The 18,985-nt window shown below is 38.9% G+C and overlaps 1 protein-coding gene across 1 annotated transcript in view; it reads left to right on the top strand.

Annotated features, from left to right (window-relative positions):
* The window catches only part of COL6A6 (collagen type VI alpha 6 chain), a 62,388-nt gene extending 46,180 nt beyond the window's left edge, over positions 1-16,208 (top strand). The window contains 14 exon segments of the mRNA XM_075417894.1: positions 378-440; positions 869-919; positions 2,908-2,943; positions 3,217-3,279; positions 3,598-3,660; positions 5,881-5,916; positions 6,782-6,818; positions 7,384-7,395; positions 7,506-7,993; positions 10,456-10,546; positions 11,609-12,280; positions 13,167-13,260; positions 13,474-13,745; positions 15,660-16,208. Of these exon segments, the coding sequence (XP_075274009.1) occupies positions 378-440; positions 869-919; positions 2,908-2,943; positions 3,217-3,279; positions 3,598-3,660; positions 5,881-5,916; positions 6,782-6,818; positions 7,384-7,395; positions 7,506-7,993; positions 10,456-10,546; positions 11,609-12,280; positions 13,167-13,260; positions 13,474-13,745; positions 15,660-15,832 (2,151 nt within the window). The 3' untranslated portion in view covers positions 15,833-16,208.
* Positions 16,209-18,985: the final 2,777 nt, after the last annotated feature.

Genomic DNA, 18,985 nt, shown 5'->3' with positions numbered 1-18,985 from the left:
TGAGAAATATCATCTGCTATCAACAGGTGCTTCAGGCTGGTAGAATTCCAGGCTATGTCCTGCTACCATTAATATAACTTTTTCCAGAAAACACTCTTTTCAATGGTAATTCTGTATAACAATGGGAGTTTTATTAAATGAAGGCCTTTGGGGTTTAGCTGCATGAATGCGCAGAATATTCTGATTTGCCAAGTACTTTCCAGTTCCATCCCAAGGAACCTTCTATGAAGCATGGTCTGTAATGCAGTGCTTCTGACTGGCATCAAATAGTCTGTAAAATGTTTAAGCACCCTTCAGTCTAGCAGACAAGTTTACATTTCAGAAACAATTCTCCTGAAAAAGGCAAACTAATGTCTTTTATGTTTCAATTGTAACAGGGTGAACCTGGTGACCCTGGAGAGAAGGGCCTAGTGGGACCAGCTGGACAGAGAGGCATGCCTGTGAGTCTTTCTGCATTAATTCAGGGCCCCTGTAGTTTAATACCTATCCATCTGATTCAGTACCGTTCATTCCCTTCTATTTTCTCTATTTGATACAATTAAAATTATTTCTAGTTTCTTATGGACACCAGATTCCTTATGGGCTAGAGAGGATATCTTTCCCCTCAGGTTCTCTAGGAGGGAGAAAATATTCTAAAGGTAGGGCACACAGTGGAGAGGAGCTGTGGTCTTAATCCTTGTTTTCTCTCTACAGATGTTGCTACCATTTGCTACTGTTTCTAGACTGTGCTGTGATAACTTGCCCTACTTCATCAGCCTTAACAGCCTGGGCACTTCATTGTAGTGGGAGATCTTTATTCCAAAATGGAATTGGATGTGAATCTAATACTCTGTTAAAAGCTAACTCATGGTATATTCAATCTATGCAGGGAATGGATGGCAGAGATGTCTACGGTCCTGAAGGAAGCAAAGGAGCAAAGGTGAGTGCTTAGAGTCAGGATGTCTCACAGTCTTCATTCTGCAGTGTCAAATCAAACACGACCATCCATATTCAATTCAAAAGAAATATAAGACATGGTCACAGTGCATTTCTGACATTCAGTAAGAGGCTCATCCTTCCCACAACCATCCTTCTGAGAAATTCTGCAATAGGATATTCTTCTGAGAACCACTCTCTCTTACTCTTTCTCTTGATGTGTGTATGTGTATGGATATGAGGGATCGTACTTCCTGGAGTACGCAGTGCTTCCTCCCTACTTCAGTCTGCCTGACTAGCCACTCTTGTTGGCATGTGTTGGTGGGCCAGCCACCCTCTGGAGGACTTTTATTTTTATTTCTTGCAGAGGAGGGATTCCTTGACTACCAAGGTGAGGATGATACTCTCCAAAGATCCTTGCTTTTTTAATGTGAAATGTTATTGTGTTCTTATGGTCAGCAACAAGATCTGAGGATTAACCTCTATATTGCTACATATTTAGAAATTCGTATCATTCTCTTCACAGCCCAGAAAAAAATAGCAGTGAAATGTCTACTTCTCTAAAAACATACAAGAATCCAGCTAAAATAGAAAGTATGAGGTCAAAATCATGGCGCTAGTGGCACCGATGGGTCAATCCGTGGTCAGGATGTTGGAAACAGCTGCGGTCTTCCTTTCAAAGAATTTTTGTAGTGTTACGATACTAGTACTTTCCTGTTGCTTGTAAGACAGAAGTGGTCCAATGGATCTCATTGGAGGCCCATCTGTTTCACTGTCCCTTTTGTGGGTGAAGCAGAGTGCTGCAGAAGCTGCAGAAAAGATATGAAAGGCTTCCCAGGAGCCTCTCCAAATGATGAGCTCCTTTTTCTAAAATGGCTTTTTATTAAAATTACTCTTGATGCTTCTTATTATCCAGTCTCTTTTCTTACCTTCTTAGCCCAAATGATTTCCTTTGACGGGAGAGTTTCACAGCTTACACATACGTTACATACAAGACTAGTTCTTTTAATCTCTTGGAATCTCTCACTTGTTAATTTCAGGGAACATCCTCCTGAAAAGAGGAAAAAAGATTTCTTTTAAATCTTCATGTCATTATTCATTGTTTTGAAGGATTGGCTTGAAGCCCTTCTTATACACCGATGTGTCTGCCCAAGGTTTGGCAGGGCCTGAATTAAAGCAATTAATAAAAATAAACAAAAAACCAGTTCACCCCAGAATAATGATCCAGAAAGAGTTGGTTTCTCCTGAATAGCTAAGAGAACAGCCTTTAGTATAAGCTTTACTTAAGGTTGCTAGTAATTATACAGGTTCATAGTCACATTACACTCTCTTAGGTGTAATATGGGGCCTATGTGCATGTAATTTTCTAGAAACTGTAGGATAAAGTCATATGATATTTGACAAGCACGTCCACTTTCATGGGAGGGAACTCTTAAGGACATATGTAAGTATCAGTAAGTAACTGATGGTTACTCTGATGTCAAGAAAAGATACACTTCAATTCTGACTAGTCTTTGCGAGAGTTCTCCTATTTCTCATATAGGAACGAAGAATACACCAAAAACTGAAGTAACTGAAAACAATTAATGAAATGACTTCTAATATACCAACAACATTTTGAGGGCACAACATTTTGAAACTACATTCAAACACTCAGTTCTGAATGATATACTTTACTTATGATCGCTGGACATGAATTCCACTGTATGTTACTAGGAGGCCTGCAAAAGTTTTGATAAAACATTCATTTGAGAAATGGAATACACTTGAAAATTCAGAAACTGTTGGAAATTTTTAAAATGTTCTTCCTTTAGGTGAACAAGGTGTTAATCTAAAATGGCGTCATCTGAGACCAGAGTAGTAGCCACTGTTACCTGAATGGAGTTGAATGCTAAAAATAATTTTGAAATTTTTTTTGGTTTAAAGACATCAAACACTAAGCGAAACACAAAGTTCTAGACTCTTATGAAGTCTTTGTCCTCCTTTTGATAGGGAGAATCTGGATTCATAGGATATCCTGGTCCAGAGGTATGATTAAATGTGCATATTTGCTTTCTTTATGTCTTGTTTTACATTATTATTATATGGAAGTGGTTATCTCTCTCTCTCTCTGTGTTCTCCTTTCCTATAAAGCCATAGAATAGTTTGGGTTGGAAGGGACCTTTAAAGGTCATCTAGTCCAACCCCTCTGCAATGAGCAGGAACATCTTGAAATAGATAAGGTTGCTCAGAGCCCTGTCCAACCTGACCTTGAATGTTTCCAGGGATGGGGCATAAGTTCTGGATTTCATTAATTTTCAGGGAGAAGATGGAGACCCGGGCATTCCAGGAGCTGAAGGACCCAAAGGAGTTAGGGGCAGAAGAGTAAGAATGATACATCTGTTAACTCTGTGAAGAGTTCTATAAGTAAAGCCCTTATATCTTAAGTGTTTCCTCACCAAAAATTTTTTAAATTGTTTCCCACTATGATCTTCTATTGCCATATCCTGGGCAAAAGGTCTTGAGAGAATGCAGGTCTAAGTCTTTAGAGAATTTTGTTGCTATTAACTCTTATGGACAATAGTCTATCTATAAATAAATGCAGGATCCAACTCACAGTATAGTTACAGAGGTTTTTATTTGCTGAAATTCTGCACCTGTGTGTGCGGTTATAAAGAATAAAACTTGTATTTCTATTTTTAGGGTAATGCTGGCACACCAGGTTCCCTGGGAGATCCGGGAGACCAAGGGCCATCAGGACCTATGGTAATATATTTTTATTTTAAAAAATCACTCTTAGATTGCTTTTCAACTTGCTATTATATTAATAGAATATTTAATAATATTTCATCTGATAAACTATGCTTAATCCGCCTGGCAGTTGTATAGAGTTACGTCTTGCCTGTGGATGTATGTGCCAAAGAGCACCTGCTGTTGAAAATGGAATTGGAATGATACAATACAGGGCAGGATTTCTTCCACAGTATTTGGTTCTGGTTTTAGGCTGGGTAAATGTAGAACTCGATTGTTCTGCTGAAAGCCAATGTATTTTTTTATTGTAAAAAGAAAAGCCATTTAAAACCAGACTTGCAATTACAGGAACTTACTTAAAGCTTAAATTGACTGTACCCTGTTAATCCTTATACACAAGTAGATGTCTTGATGTCCTTGTCCAGTGTCTGTAATCTGCATTTTATATAACAAAAAGTTTTATCCTCTGTCTAAGTGGGGGAAAGGATCATGGATTTCAGTAGGATTTAGTACTAACATTGCAGGCGGTTAGGAAAATCCCCTGTATGTGTCTATATTGCAACAGTTCTGCAAGTCAGCTCCATGGTGACCAGAAACAATCCTTACTGTTAATTATTTTCTTAAACTTTCTTAAGCTTACTCTTTTAGTTTAAATATTGATTACATCATTGATAACAATATCTTCACATGTATTATGTGGCCCACAGGATACATGCAACCGAGAAAACAACTGAGGGTTTTTTTGTTATTACATGGTGCTGATTGATGAATGTACCTGGCCCACTTTATTTTATGATGCTGGACACAAGAATGACCAAGAGTGCCAGGTGGAATGCATTGCCCTCCCTGCTGCTTGACTGCTAACATACATTATAGACAGACAGACCTTGTGTGCTGATGAGCCAGATAGCTATTGGCCTTGCCAGTCCATGGTCCAAGAAGTCTGCAGAGACATTTGAAGTTCAAGATCTCCTCTTCAGATGTAGAAGTGAGAGTGGAGCTTGGGAAGTACGGGCTTGATGGGATTATTGTAGTAGCAGTGCATCAGTGACATGGGAAAGTGGGAATTCTGAGGAAGTGGAAGAGACAGGGATGCAGGAATGGGTACAGGTAGCAGGCAGGGCCAGCCAAAACAGGCCTGTTTAACCCATCCTCCCTAACTTGGTGGTATGATTATCCGTATGGGTCAAGTCTGCACAGCTCAGTCGCCACTAATAAGCTGCTGCAAGTATCATTCATTAGGGCTCAGGAAATTCACAGTTAACTCTTGCTGAACAGTTCCAAAGAAGAACTGGGACCTGCTGGGAAACATAAGAAGATAAAATCATGGAATGGCTTTGATGGTGCTCGCAGTAAGACAGGAGAGATGATGAGGAAGGTAGGTCAGGCAGGAAATGGAGGAATGAAATGTTAATTGGAGGGGGAAGCAACAAATATGGAGATGAGGTTGTAATTTGGGGACATAAGGAAGTACATGATTTTGGTAAACTCTAGTCTTATGGTAGAGAGAGTCTAAGGTAAAGGTTGTGGGGATGCAGAGTTCAAATTTTTCTGGTGTATCTTACTGCAGCCCCCTGTGAGTAAGTGAAAATTTTCAGTAGTCTTGCTGCACATCTGAATTACACATATGATGAAAACTTTCAAGCTGCTTTGAAAAAAAGTTCTCTGTATTTTATTCCTGTTATGAAGATTAAACAATATTTTTTTGGAAACAAGATGCTTGGAATCCTGGCATTTGCCTACAGCTCCGAAAGGGAAGGCTGCAGAGTAGCCAAAGCTAGCTAGGCTGGTTGAGCAGTCGTGATGTGTGTATGGTCTTGTGGGATCTCTTGAGGTAGAATTGTGGGTGTTGTACCCTGCGAGAGGAGAGGGCAACCCTATTGCACATCAGAGGTTGAAAAGGATGTAAGGTGCAGATAACTGAACCACAGCACAGAAACTGCTGTTTAGAAAGGAAATCTAATTCTGAATTATACCGGTCCTCAAGGACAACAAGCATTGAACATCTACAAAACCAGGAGGGAAAATGGACTGAGAAGTAGAAGTAGTCTGCCACTCTGTTAGCAACAGGTCCACAGAAATCCATGCTGGGAACTGATGTCTCCTCATATTTCAAATTCACAAATGGTTATTAGGGAAAGACTGTATGTCTGCATTTTCTTTGGGCTACAAAGTCATAAATGGAAATACGTTATCAGGCTCTGATTTTCTAGACCTGTGTTTAATTTGTTTCAGGGTGTCAAAGGACCAATGGGCACCATTTTAATGGAAGTAAGTAATTACCTTACAGCTAACTGCACACTGCGTAAAACAAACAGTTTTAGTCTTCTTCCATTTATAAGCAATGACTGCAACGAGCACAATTAGCTGTTAGAAAACCGTATCCTTTTCAAATACTTGTCAGAGAGTAGTGGGTTCTTCCGTTTTGGAAATAATCAAGGACTGACAAACAATTATGCCTATGGATTAACACTGTGTCCAAACTTTTACAAACTGTTGAACTGTTAGTATTCCTTTATTTGTTTCTTCATTCGTGTCAGTTTCTGGACCAGCTCAGGTTTAGGGCTGCTTTTCACCTTCTTGTAAAGGAAGGCATTTCCTCAACAACAGCTGTTTTCACTGGGAATAGCAGGGCAGGATTTCTTCAGAGTCTCAATCCCATGTAAAATGAACACTTCTGAGTAGAAGCTCCATCTAACCCCTGCATGGACAACTACCTGCAGGCAATACTGCTGCAGGCGTGTTCTGTGTCCAAAGGAGGTCCTCTCCTCCTTCATGGACCTCTCTCTTCCTGTGTGAGTTGCTGTTGAAATACCTGTTCTCCTGTGGAAGTGCCATTGCTTGGTGACCTTCTAGATCAGATTATTATAGAAAATAAAGAATGGATAAATGGTTGATTAATGCTCCAGAGCACGATTAAATGCCAACAGAACAAATCTGAAAAAAACCCTTCATTTCTGCAGCAGGGGCAGAGCCCCTGTACTATTTGAAGTAGAGAGGAACTGGAGTGTGTGATGCTGGATTTACTGTAGTGAGAATTAGTTCAGGAGCTGTGATATGACCTTGAGCTCAAACCAATAGTAAGACTCCTGGTCTGGGATTTGCCATTAATTGCTTTTTTGTTTTGCTCCTGCAGCCTTGTGAACTTGTGAATTTTACACGAAAAAACTGCCGTAAGTAGGGAGCATCTTCTTTTACTTCTGATTCCACGTAGTCGCTCTTCTGAAATGGAATACCCTTCATTGGAAACCCTGTAGACTGGTAGTTTGCATCTGGGTTCAGTTTGAAGATGACTGGTAGGGGGTCTTCAACAGGTATGTGAAACAGGCTTACGCTCTTTGCTCATTTTTCCTGTCTCTTAATTACAAAAATGATAACAAATGTCTCTTGTCCTCATTTAAGATTAAATTAATTCTTTGTCATTGTGCCAACCCCCTTTGGAGAATTCCCTGAGAGAAGACGATGTTTGTACATCACCTGTCCTCCGGATTTGGAGTGTTCATTCTCTCTGACTTGTGTGCTCAGCAGAACCCAGAACAGTTTCTTTAATCCTCATCCAGTAAAATTGCACTGTTTTGAGTATTTGATTGTGGAAGAAGAGTGTTGTCTCTCACTGACAGACTCTGTCAGTTGTCTGAGGTTTGGATCAGGCTCTTTAGTGAAAGCAAGTGAATATATCGCCATTTTAATGAATATGAGTCCAAAATAATGAATTTGCTCTCCACCTTTTCATTCCAGCTTGCTCATCAGGTAAGCACATCTGGCCCTCTGTATGTCCATTCTTTTATAGAATTGAAAGAAAAATTAACAATGTTTGAGTTGTGGAAAGGTTCTCACAATTTTTTTATTTCAATGTACAGACACATGTCCAGTTTATCCAACTGAAGTGGTGTTTGCCTTCGATATGTCTGAAGATGTTACGCCAGCTGCATTTGAAAGAATGAGGAACATCGTTATGTTGTTGCTGAAGAGCGTAAAGATCAGTGAAAGCAATTGCCCAACAGGCGCTCGTGTCTCCGTTGTTTCTTTCAATACCAATACGCGCTATCTCATCCGATTCTCAGAGTTCCAAAAAAGCAACTTGCTGCTACAGGCAGTCCAGAGAATACCACTAGAGAGATCCACTGGAAAACGTAATATTGGGGCAGCCATGAGATTTGTTGCAAGAAATGTCTTCAAACGTGTTCGTCAGGGCATCCTCACAAGAAAAGTTGCCCTATTTTTTGCCAATGGTCCATCGCAGGATGATGTTGCCATCAGCACAGCTGTACTTGAGTTGAGTGCCTTGGATATCACTCCAGTGGTTATTGCCTTCAGTCAAGTGCCAAATGTCAGACGTGCCTTCTCAGTAAGTAGATAGACTACACAAAATTGAGTCAGTCATCCATTTGCTTAGTGCCTACTAATATTTGAGTAAAGTGTGCTGTCAGGCCAGTGAATTCTACAGGGACTGTCCAATCCCTTATTAGAAAGGGGTGTATTAAAGGTTACTTTCACTCGGTTAAAAGGTTAATTTCACTTGGTTACCTATGCCATTTGTCTTCTGAAGTTCTGCCATGTACTAACCATTTAATTAACAAACTGTGGCCCGAATTTCTGAAAAAGTAGGAGTAGAAGGCTTCAATACAGCGGTTTTTTTCCAGAAGAAAATTAAATTAAGCAAAACCCCTTTCGACAGTTGTATTGCCGTTAGTACAGGAGAAAATTAACAACTTTTGGTTTAAGATATGACTTCATATAAGAAGACAGTAAACAAAAATAAGCAATCCATTTTACCAGGAACCAAAGAAAAACAATTCAAAGTTTCTTTAAGGTTTCATAATGCAGGTTCCATGTTCTCTCTCTTTTCAATTTATTTTTGTATCATCTGTGCTCAGTTTAACTTTTTTGAAATAAAATTCCTGCCAGCTGCCGTTTCTTCAAAATTGTCCTTATAGAAAGAAAATATGTTTACTTACATGTGACAAAAAAGTGCAAAACTTGGAGTCTAAATTCTGATCTAGTAGCATCTAAGTCAGCTGTTTAATCTTCATATTCTATTTATTTTCATGCAGCCTTGTATCTGTTAGTCAATTCACATATGTAGCTGGTTGGATGTTAATTTAGCGGAATGAAGAAATTCTGCTGGCGTATGAGAAGGAAGCTTACAGTTTATTCACGGGTTTGCTTGCACCACAGGATACACAGGAGCAAGCATCAGTATTGTGTTTACTTAGTATAAGCAGATTATGAATCTGAATGCATATGATGACGTCTGATATTTACAAAGGTGCCAACTTTCCATGAATTTTCAGAGTAGAAAAGTTTAAAAAAGCTGCTTAGCAGGGAAGAAGGCAAAAAATTCACTGCCCAACCTCACCACCACCACCCAAGAAAATACAACTTCCCTTTTTCTTTCAGATGGACTTCTGCCCCTGCAGTTGAGAGGTGGTTTAATCTTCACACTCCTACCAACCTGTAGCCACAGATACTTACTGGCTTTGGTTGGTTTGCTTTAGGAGCCTCAGTTTGGAGATTACTTAAACAGTCATTGTCAATTCTAATCCCTTTGAAAATGCCTATCTGTAACATCCTTTACAGACATTAATCAGAAGTTAATTGTGTTGTGTATAACACACACAAAGCTTAAATTTAATTCAAAGAAGTAATTATTTCTTTCCTCACCATTTTATCTTATATATGGTTTATTTTGTGCAATATTATGGTATTTTACAGCCATTTTTACTTATCTTTGTCCACAAGGAAATGTTTTTTCGCTTGAATCACATTTGGATGGGGTTTGGTAGTCAGTGAAATTGTAGGATGTTGTTGGAGCTTCTTCAGGGTTCCTCAAGCATTTCTGTGGTCAAATCTTCTACTGGGGAAGATTGTCTGTCTTCAGCTGATCACAAGCAACACATATGTTGTTCTAATGCTGGAATTTTCTCTCACAAGAAAACATCTTCACTGTGGAGAATTTCCCTTTGTCCCAGAAAGAGATGAGATAGGAGATCCTGCCTTTTTCTCTGTAGGACACTCCTAAGAAAAGAAAAAAAGTGGTAGCCCTTTACTTGTCTTCATATCTTTTACCTGCCCTGAGATTTCCATTTGTACCTATAAAGCTGTCTCCCCATTTTTTAAAAAGAAAGTATTTTTCAGACCAGAATATAGTGCCATGCATTGTCAGGGAGAGAATTTGTTGACCTTTACAGAAAAGCTCTTGATCTATGAATTTAAACCATGAGGGTTTTCTTTCATCTGCATTCAATTGCAATCCCACAATGACTCATTTTTCCCTTCATTTGTATTACAGTAGCACACAGCCACCCCAGTCAAGACCTGGGTGGCCATATGCATACAAACAGAGAATAAAAGTGGAGTCCTGCCTAATCTAGGATCTAGGAAGAAAAGAAAGACGACATAAAATGAGTTGAACAAAGGACCTAAGTTCAACACCATGTAAAAATATCCAACCTAGCTTTGAATAATCTTCCGTGTCTGTCTTAATTCAATACTCTTAGCTGATAAACCGTGCTAACACCAAGTAATTGTCATTAGCAGCTACAGTAACCTGACAATCTCTGTATGGCACAACACGGAGTTAAACCTTTAGGCATAAAGCAGTTTCCTTTTAATGCTCCAGAATAGCAACTGAAAAAGTCTTCTGTATACCTGTTCAATATTACAACAGCAGTGAAACTACCAAGTTAGAGATAGTATCTATTTTAACAGAGAAATAGTAATAGTATTGAGTATTAAGAACAAAGAGAAAACCTCTGTATTTTGCATATATCTTTTTAATGTTACTTTTGTGTCTGCTTTAAAACATAGATTGATGATACTAGAAGATTTCAATTATTCGTTTGGGAAAGACAACAGGATGAAAGTTTGGAGAGTATCACACATTGTACACTTTGCTTCGGTAAGACAATTTACAGATTCCAGCTGTTGTATTGGTCTTTTTACCCTTTCAATAACAAATCCTATCCATTTTATTTTGCAGTGTCGTGTTGGGGAATTTTTATGGTACCCCTTAAACATGTTTGTGCTTAAATATTAAAAAAAAAAAAGTTGAATGAACAATGCATTGGGCAGAGTCCTGCTGCCATAAGCGGTTCTACAAGGAGTCTGCAAACGTGCTTTAAGAGCCAATTCTTTACATACACTTGCACAAGCACCAGTCCCATCAGTGGTTGCATGGGGCTCGCATTCCAGGGTGGCTACAAGACAATGTTGTAGCTGTTTCTTATCATCACCAAGAGAAACTTCACTCACTCACCAGGAATCATTCTGCCTTTGGGATTTCTGCTTCCAGCCAGTTTTAGGCCTTCTGCAACTGGGCCTTCTTGCCCTCCATGCCACATCATTCCTTGGTTACAAATTAGCAGTGGTGAGAAGTTACAATTTTAATTTCCCCTTCAGTGGATGGTAAGAGTTAGAATCTCAAAACCACAAAAGCTGTGTAGTTTCTGTCTCAGCCATGTGAAATGAATTATTGTGTTTTGCATTTCCTTTTAAACAGAAATGCACTTAAAATAGCATTATGATTCAGGGAAACCAGGCTCATTTACTGTAAATTCTACATTGTGAGGGGGGTAGAAGCTACTAAATGATAATATTTCAGAATGCTGAACAATAATCTGAGATGAAAGATAGAGTTAGTTCCAGTTTCCTTTACAATTTTTAGATTTCGACAGAAGAAAATTTCTCAAGGGAACTTGTATCTGTTAAGTTTTACCTTATGAACACTTTTTGCTCTCATGCCTGAATAATTTCCCATGGTATCACAAAACCTTGTTCAGCAAGAGTCATCTGTTGTTCCTTACTAGAACAAGAACATTGCAAGTTGCCAAACTGATTTTTTTTTTTAGCTAAAATTTAAGAAAAATAAAATAGATTACTAGAACTGTGTGAATTTTTTTCTAAACTATTGCTTTTATTGTATTGCTAAATACTTTGCTGCTTATTGGCTCATCCTCTCTAGATAAATGCAAACCAAGTACCAACTGCGAGATGCCCTTTTCACCCCCTGTTCTGATGGATATGGATATCACTTACATCATGGACAGCTCTCACAGTGTCAGCAGTGAAGAGTTTCAGAGAGCCAAAGACTTTGTGAGCAACATGTTAGATCAGTTTGTTGTTTCCTCACAGCCAAACGAATCGTACGGAGGCATCAGAGTGGCACTCGTGCAGCAGGCTCCAAGGGGCTTCCTGCCTGACAGAAACCAGACCCCTGTGGCCTTGGAGTTTGATCTCGTCACATACAGCAATAAAGATTTGATGAAGAAACATATCCAAGAGTCTGTTCACCAGCTGGAAGGACCGTCAGCCATTGCTTCTGCCCTACAGTGGACAGTTGAAAATGTGTTCTTTAAAGCCCCCAGACAAAGAAAACACAGGGTCATATTTGCAATAGTTGGAAGCAAAACAAGCATGTGGGACAGAGAGAAGCTGGGAGAGATTTCACTGGGAGCCAAGTGCCAAGGGTTCACCTTGTTCACTCTTGCGCTTGGCAATGATGTGAGTGACAATCAACTGATGGAGCTGTCAAGCTCCCCCACAGACCAGCACTTACTGACGATGGGCAGGGTTTCAACATCTGAGATGGTGTACGCTCAGAGATTTATCCGGGCATTTCTAAATCTTCTACAACGTAAGTAGCACTCAATAGCATTTGCTGAAGTTATGGAAAAAAAGAGAAATGCCATGTAGAAAAAGGTAGTCAGTGTATATGTGCTATTGTTCAGTTTCTAGTGAGAAGTTAGTAGCCAATCTTTCATCTCTAGTTTGCTGCAGATGCTGGACACTAATGAAAGTGCCACTAAGGACAGAACAGCATTACATTCTAATGGTGCCTTAGGCCAAATTCTTAAGTGTTTTTTTTCCCCTTAAGTTTGTGTTTAATTTGTGACTTTCTGGACTACACTCTCACTAGAGGAAGACCATTCTCCAAGTAAAAGAACACAATTATATTCCTGATTTAGGCCTACATTTGTCCTCTGACCATTGGCAGGTCCAGATTTACTGAGGTGTTTATGCTTATTTAGGCTTTGGGGCAGATGCAAGTTTAAACATTTAGGAGATTTGGCATTAACCTCTCTTTACTGCAGTTGTTCCTCCTCTGTAGAGCAGAGAAAGAACTTCTTCACTTTTCAAGACACATTCGTGCAGATTAGCAGGTTTTAGGTGCTTTGAAATATGAATGAAAATATCAAGAAGGAAATTGTCACTGAATTAAAACCCTCATCAGAAGTATGTACTTAGAGATGTCAAAGTTGGTATAGAAAGATAAATAGTGTATTACAGAGCAAGATAAAATTATAAAAGGTTGGTTCAGGAGTCATTCTCATCTAGCTGATCTCTAACATAATTTATGTTTTCCTGGACATAGTGCCAGTCACTCTAGATATGGTGTGTTACTTATGGAAAGATGCAAATGCCAGTTCACAACAACAAAAGTCTTATAGTGCTTTTTATTAAATGTACTGGGGTTTGGAGGACTTTAAAACTCACCTGTGGTATCTGTGCTTTTCCCACAGAAGAAATGAACAGTTATCCTTCATCTGAACTTCAAGAAGAGTGTGAAAACTTAGATCAGGGAGACACACAACAGCAAGTGTCTATTATTGAAAGGTTTGGAATTGTCTGTTAAACTTTGAGTGTCTATCTCTGAATGTAGGATTTCTTCCTTTGGGTTAGTAGTTATATTCGAAGTAGCTTTAACAAAAACAGGATCAGGATCAAAATTTTTTTCACAGTATTCAGTGGGAATGAACCAGATGTATTTTTCAAGGCCATGTTGGTGCTTAAATATCTTATTTATTTTTTTTCCCCTCTCTTTGGAAGAATGCCTTTTCCTGGAACTGAGGAATCTGGCTACGGTACTCTTTTAGAAGACATTGAGAGAACTGAAAGTAGAGTCCTGGAGATTATTAGAGAGACCACCACAGAACCTATTTACACAATGCCAGAAATGAGATATAATTATAAGGAGAATGAGTATTTGACAGAGGAAGATGCTGAAGGAGAAAAGCCCCAAGAGTATGGAGAAGCTCAGGAGGAGAACAAGGAAAACTTAGAGGCAACAGTAGAAACTAGAGCTGCCTACAGTGATTATGGTATGATTTTAGAATATGAAAATCTTTTTTAATTCAGTAAAAAGACTCTAAATTATGAAGATCTCAGATGAATATTTACGCAGTATGAAGCATTTCCATTAATTACATTTTCCAAAGCGTTTTGTCACCATATGTTTGTATTCTGTCCAAATCTATAAAGTAAGAGTTTGTAATTAAAGGCTGAACTGCAGGTGTCATTATGACTTTAGCTTTGCTTTGTAACTTTTTGTTATAATATAATCTAAAGTTCTAATCCCCTTTACTAAAACAGCTGATCATTCTAAATCCCCAAGTTGCACTATAATTACTGAGTTACTCCTGCTGCTAACTCGGCTCAACGTGGAGGAACTAAATATGTCTCTGCTACAGTCTGTTCCTGTAGCAACAGTGGATCCCTCAGCAGAGGTATCCTGTCAAAATACATATTCCTCATGGTTTTTTCTTTGCTTCCTAATTTTGCATTTTTCTTTGCAGATTTGCCATTTAATACAATAGGTATGGGAAGGTGATTGTGAGATAATTTCTGTCTCTACGTTCTTTTAACACTATTGAGTGTATTTATTGTTTAGACTATAGTTGGAGAGAATTTCTATGAAAAAAATACCATGGTGTCTGCGTAGCTTTGGGTGTGTTAGCTTGTTGCTACAGCTGCCATCCCTTTGTTTTTCATCCCTCTCCACTCAAAAATGATTCTGGGAATGTCTGGTAGCTCCATCGCTGATGAGAGAGGACCAATGCTTTTGCAAAACTGTTTTGATATTGGATCTTTAATTAAGAGCTAATGTACCTCTAGGAATGCCATACATCCACAGAGCATGACAGTCTTGCTCAGCACAGATGGAATTGGTCCCATCGCCTAAGTGCACGTGTACCATCTTGAATCAGTGCTCCCATTAATCAATGCATGAACTCCTTGGTCACACAGAAAATTCAGTATCATGAAGATATGTTACTGTTTATACTTTACAAATAAAGTATTTCCTGTGAGGAACTAGTCAGGGTCATTGCACTGATGTTGTGAGTGACCTAAGCTGCTTATGGGAGATGTATGAACTGCCATTCCTAATACCAAGTTGTAATTAGGGACCCAACACTTTAATTCTAAAAACATGTAGCACAGTTCCACAACTTGCCTTTTGAGAGATGTACTTTGTACTGATCTATTGCTTGAGATTATTGTTTTTCAGTTATTAGGAGGAGGTTTTTGTCATTTTAAATCATTAGGTAGGTAGTTTTATCAGTAATTTGCTTTACTGCTCAGTGCTTCACCTTTGATGTTGTACAGATACCAAAGTCTAGAGCTGTTCTTCTGACTTCATTTAACTCTGAATTTACACTGGTGAAAGCTGATTAGATCTGTACTTACTGAATACTAGATTGCTGTAGAGTGTGCTACTCTCACCTACTTTGGGGCTAATTTGTGCAATTTAAATCTGTATTACTCTGGAATTCAGTTAAGAGACTATCGTGGATGATTTAACCATCTATGTATGCTCATTAATGAAATTTTGTTGATGAATACCAGTATTACAAGTTGGAATAAAGAAGAGGGACATTCTGAAGAGCTTTAGTTACCTAGTCCCTATAGACTAGGTATAATCATTTTACAATATTTTAAGTAAAAAGTCTATGTTAGAAGACTAAAGACCTTTTATCATTCCTTCTGTTTATACCACTGAAAATCTAGTTGTTTCAGACATTCTGTCTGGTTACATCAGTCATAAGAGGGGCTTCAAGCCATGCTGGCACTGTGGGCTTGTGGATGAATACTTAGTGAGTTTTTCTAAGACCTTGAACACTGGCTGCCTCTTTCATCTGACAGTTTGCACTGAACATTATTTTCCGCTGAAATTACAATGATGAGAAGTGTGCATCTTTCTTTCATTAAATATGTCTCTTATTTGCCTTTTCCAGATGCATGTGACCTGGTTCAAGATAGTGGAGAATGTCAGAATTATATTCTGAAGTGGTACTACGACAAAGAGCAGAAAATGTGTGGTCCGTTCTGGTATGGGGGCTGTGGAGGCAATAAAAACAGATTTGAAACACAAGAAGACTGTAGATTCTTGTGTATAGAGTCTTCCTAGTGCGAAGACACTTAAATTACTTTAATTCTTCAGTTACACTATCAAGGTGGTGGGGAAAAGAGATTGAAAGAGAAAGCTTTACATAGCCACTCAGCTCCTATGTTTCAGTTGAAAGGAATACCTAATTGCGAAGTTATTATCTGGTAACTTAATAGTGAAAATAAAATGAAAAATGTTTCTCAGTTGATCTGATACAATATGTTGAGTACTGAGAAACTTCCGGTAGCCAACAGGGTATTGTTTAACATGAATAAAAGTATTCAAACTTGACTTTGTTCCATAAACACCAAAACGTGTAGTTTTTAAATGTATTGAATAAAATGAAACAATACCTCAGAGATATTAATGAAATAACATTCGATGCGAGACATTAATGTGAAAATATTTTGATGCATTTGCTTCCATTTTTTCTGCTTATAGAAAACACCAAAAAGCATTTAGTTCTCAAAGGACATTCACTTACTAGAATTTACTTTACTTTGAAGATTTTCTACCAGAGAGTCATTCTTGGCTTTTAATTTTTTTCTGAATAATCCAACATGTAAATAAAATGAATCATTCTCAAATATTTCACTTCTGCTGTTAGTTCTTGAAATATATGTAAGCATTTTCTCAGAGTGTGTCATCTTCCCATATGTAAATAAGCATTGGTCCTTTTCCCTTGTTACCAAAGGTTAGACAAGTGCATTCATTTTAGCACAGTACATCTTTGTGGTTGCTCTTGAGGGAAAGAAAAAATCCTGAGGACATATTCTGATTAAAGATAATAAATGTAATACCATGCAGAAGGGTGAGGCTTCACTGAGCTTTCACACTCTGCTGACTTACCCAAACTCTGCTGTTGCCTATTTTAGGTCTGTAGAAGTCATGGTGCATGAACTTTGTCATCTTGGACCCCTCTTTGTAGAGGTGGCTGTACTCACCTGGAATTTCGTTCTTCTCTGTATTTGTGTACAAGAAGATAGATAAAATAACTCTAATAAATTTGCATGAACTACTGGTGAAGTGTTCCTTAACAAACTTTTCAGGAACATGCATGAACTTGGATTTCCAGAGCCTGGTGCCTTTGACTATCACCCACTCTGTTGCAAACAGTGACTTGCAACAGAGTGGATTCTTGTGAGGCTCTGCCAGCCTCAGGGCTATAATAACACTAAGCAACACAATGCTAAAAGTGACAGTGCCACACCTAGCTCAGCTGAGGAAGGGTCAAAATGTCTCATGTTTTATTGCTGCTGACCCAAACTCTGAGTGGGGATGGGTGAGTTGATAGAGCCATTGGTGTTTCACCTTAGGGTTTTCTTGCAAGTGACAGAATGGGACTGCCAATATTTCTGTCATGGCGTGGGAGATATTATACCCTCTACTTCTGTTGTTTTCTGCATTTGTGACTGGGAAATGGTATGGTACTTAAAGAGGGCACCTTAGCTGTCTGTTTGGGGGCTAGAGCTGGCCTAGTTATTTTGTGAAGCAATAAATTGAACCTGGGAGAAATCTGGGTGATGAATTTCATACATTGTCTGTGTTGATACTGTATTTTTGGTGTTGTGGGCGCTTACACTTCAGAACATGGCTCTAGGTAATGGAGTACCTGGTACCTACTTTTTTTGAACCCTTGGCATTCTTTTTAATGGCTGTGGTGTAAACAGATGGTGGAACTGTAAAATTATCTCTAGTGTATGGTGTGGCACGTAGTGATGTCCTCGGGTCAGGGCATGCCCTTCCTCCTACCCTTTTGCCTAGGTGCCTTTGTGCAGCAATGTTTACATAGCCTATCCTACCCTGTCTTCTTTGGTAGCTGGATCCAGTTTGAAAGCAGTTTAAACACCGTAGCTCAATGCCTTTGTGCCCATGCTAATAAATCCTGCTTTTTAAAGACAAATTCATTAATAAAGAAATAGCTGTCCATTCACAGAGTAGAAACTGGCATATGTCTGTCTGTACTGGGATGTGACTGTCTGCCATGAGATAACATTCTCTCCTCTAATGAAAGCAGTCTTCTGAAGATGTACCCGCTGCTCAGTTAAGTGAATTAAGAACAACCTCTCCCTGCTCAATTCCCAAGATATAATCCCAAACTATAAAGGAAACATGAACCTCTTAGAAGTAACAAGGAAGTGGCTTCTTTATGGATGTTGTCAGAGGCTGTATTTAGAGAGTCAAGCCACACACTTTTAAATCTGTTTAGGGAGCAATTCAGTTTTGCCACAGTAAAAACAACAGATGTTTGTGCTGGTGAGAGACTTAGTTAAGATAATCTGTAGCTTAAATAGTGCAAGAAGGCAGATATACTAACCTAATGCTACTGCTGTCATATGTCAACCCAAATGCACGTATTCTGTCTAAGTTTTGTAATCCAGAGTAGCTGAATTCTGAGGCCCAATCCTTGGAAAAGGAAGGTGATCAACACAGAACAGATGCCCCTGGGACCGAAACACTGCCTGGGAGTTCTGCTGAATGAAGGTGAGTGAATTTAATGCCCTTGCTAATTTGGTTATTTTTTGTTATAAGGGTTATAATGATGTGAAAATGCTCTTAATCTAGCACAAATTTGTAAAAGGTTTCAGATTGCATTTTATATTAATTAGACCTACTGATACATATCTTAATTAATTTAATAGAGCCAGATTGTGTTAGAGAGAGGAAGGATCTGAAGCACATTTGAGGGGAAAAACCACTCAGCTTTCTGGCTTTGTGTTACTTTCTAGCTCCTATTGCAGAGTTTGGCTGCATATCTGACAGGTGGATTGACCATCTTTTCTAATAAGAAAGGAGCCCAGCTCATCTAAAGCGCGTTAGGGGTAAATTTTACCTTTTGTAACAAGGCTGGTACACGTCCTGGCCATAATTTGAAGCCAGTGTGAATGGAATGCAAGTCTTATGTTCTTCCTCGAGACAAGCAAACTAGACATACAGAAGTCCATGGGCCCTGATGGGATGCACCCATGAGGCAGTTGAAAGATTTAATTGTGACGCCACTCTTGATAATCTTCAGTCAATCATGGCAATTGGCAGAAGTGCCCAAATACTGGAGGAAAGTAGATGTCACTTCTGTTTCCACGAAGGGCAAGAAGCAGGACCCAGGGAACTACAGGCCAGTCAGCCTCACCTTGATCCTTGGGAAGGTGATGGAGCAGCTAATCCTGGAAACCA

This window comes from Opisthocomus hoazin, chromosome 4 (assembly GCF_030867145.1).
Source record: "Opisthocomus hoazin isolate bOpiHoa1 chromosome 4, bOpiHoa1.hap1, whole genome shotgun sequence".
NCBI classification, from domain to species: Eukaryota; Metazoa; Chordata; class Aves; order Opisthocomiformes; family Opisthocomidae; genus Opisthocomus; species Opisthocomus hoazin.
Note: the sequence above shows the minus strand (reverse complement) of the source record. Positions and strands in the feature narration are given on the sequence as shown.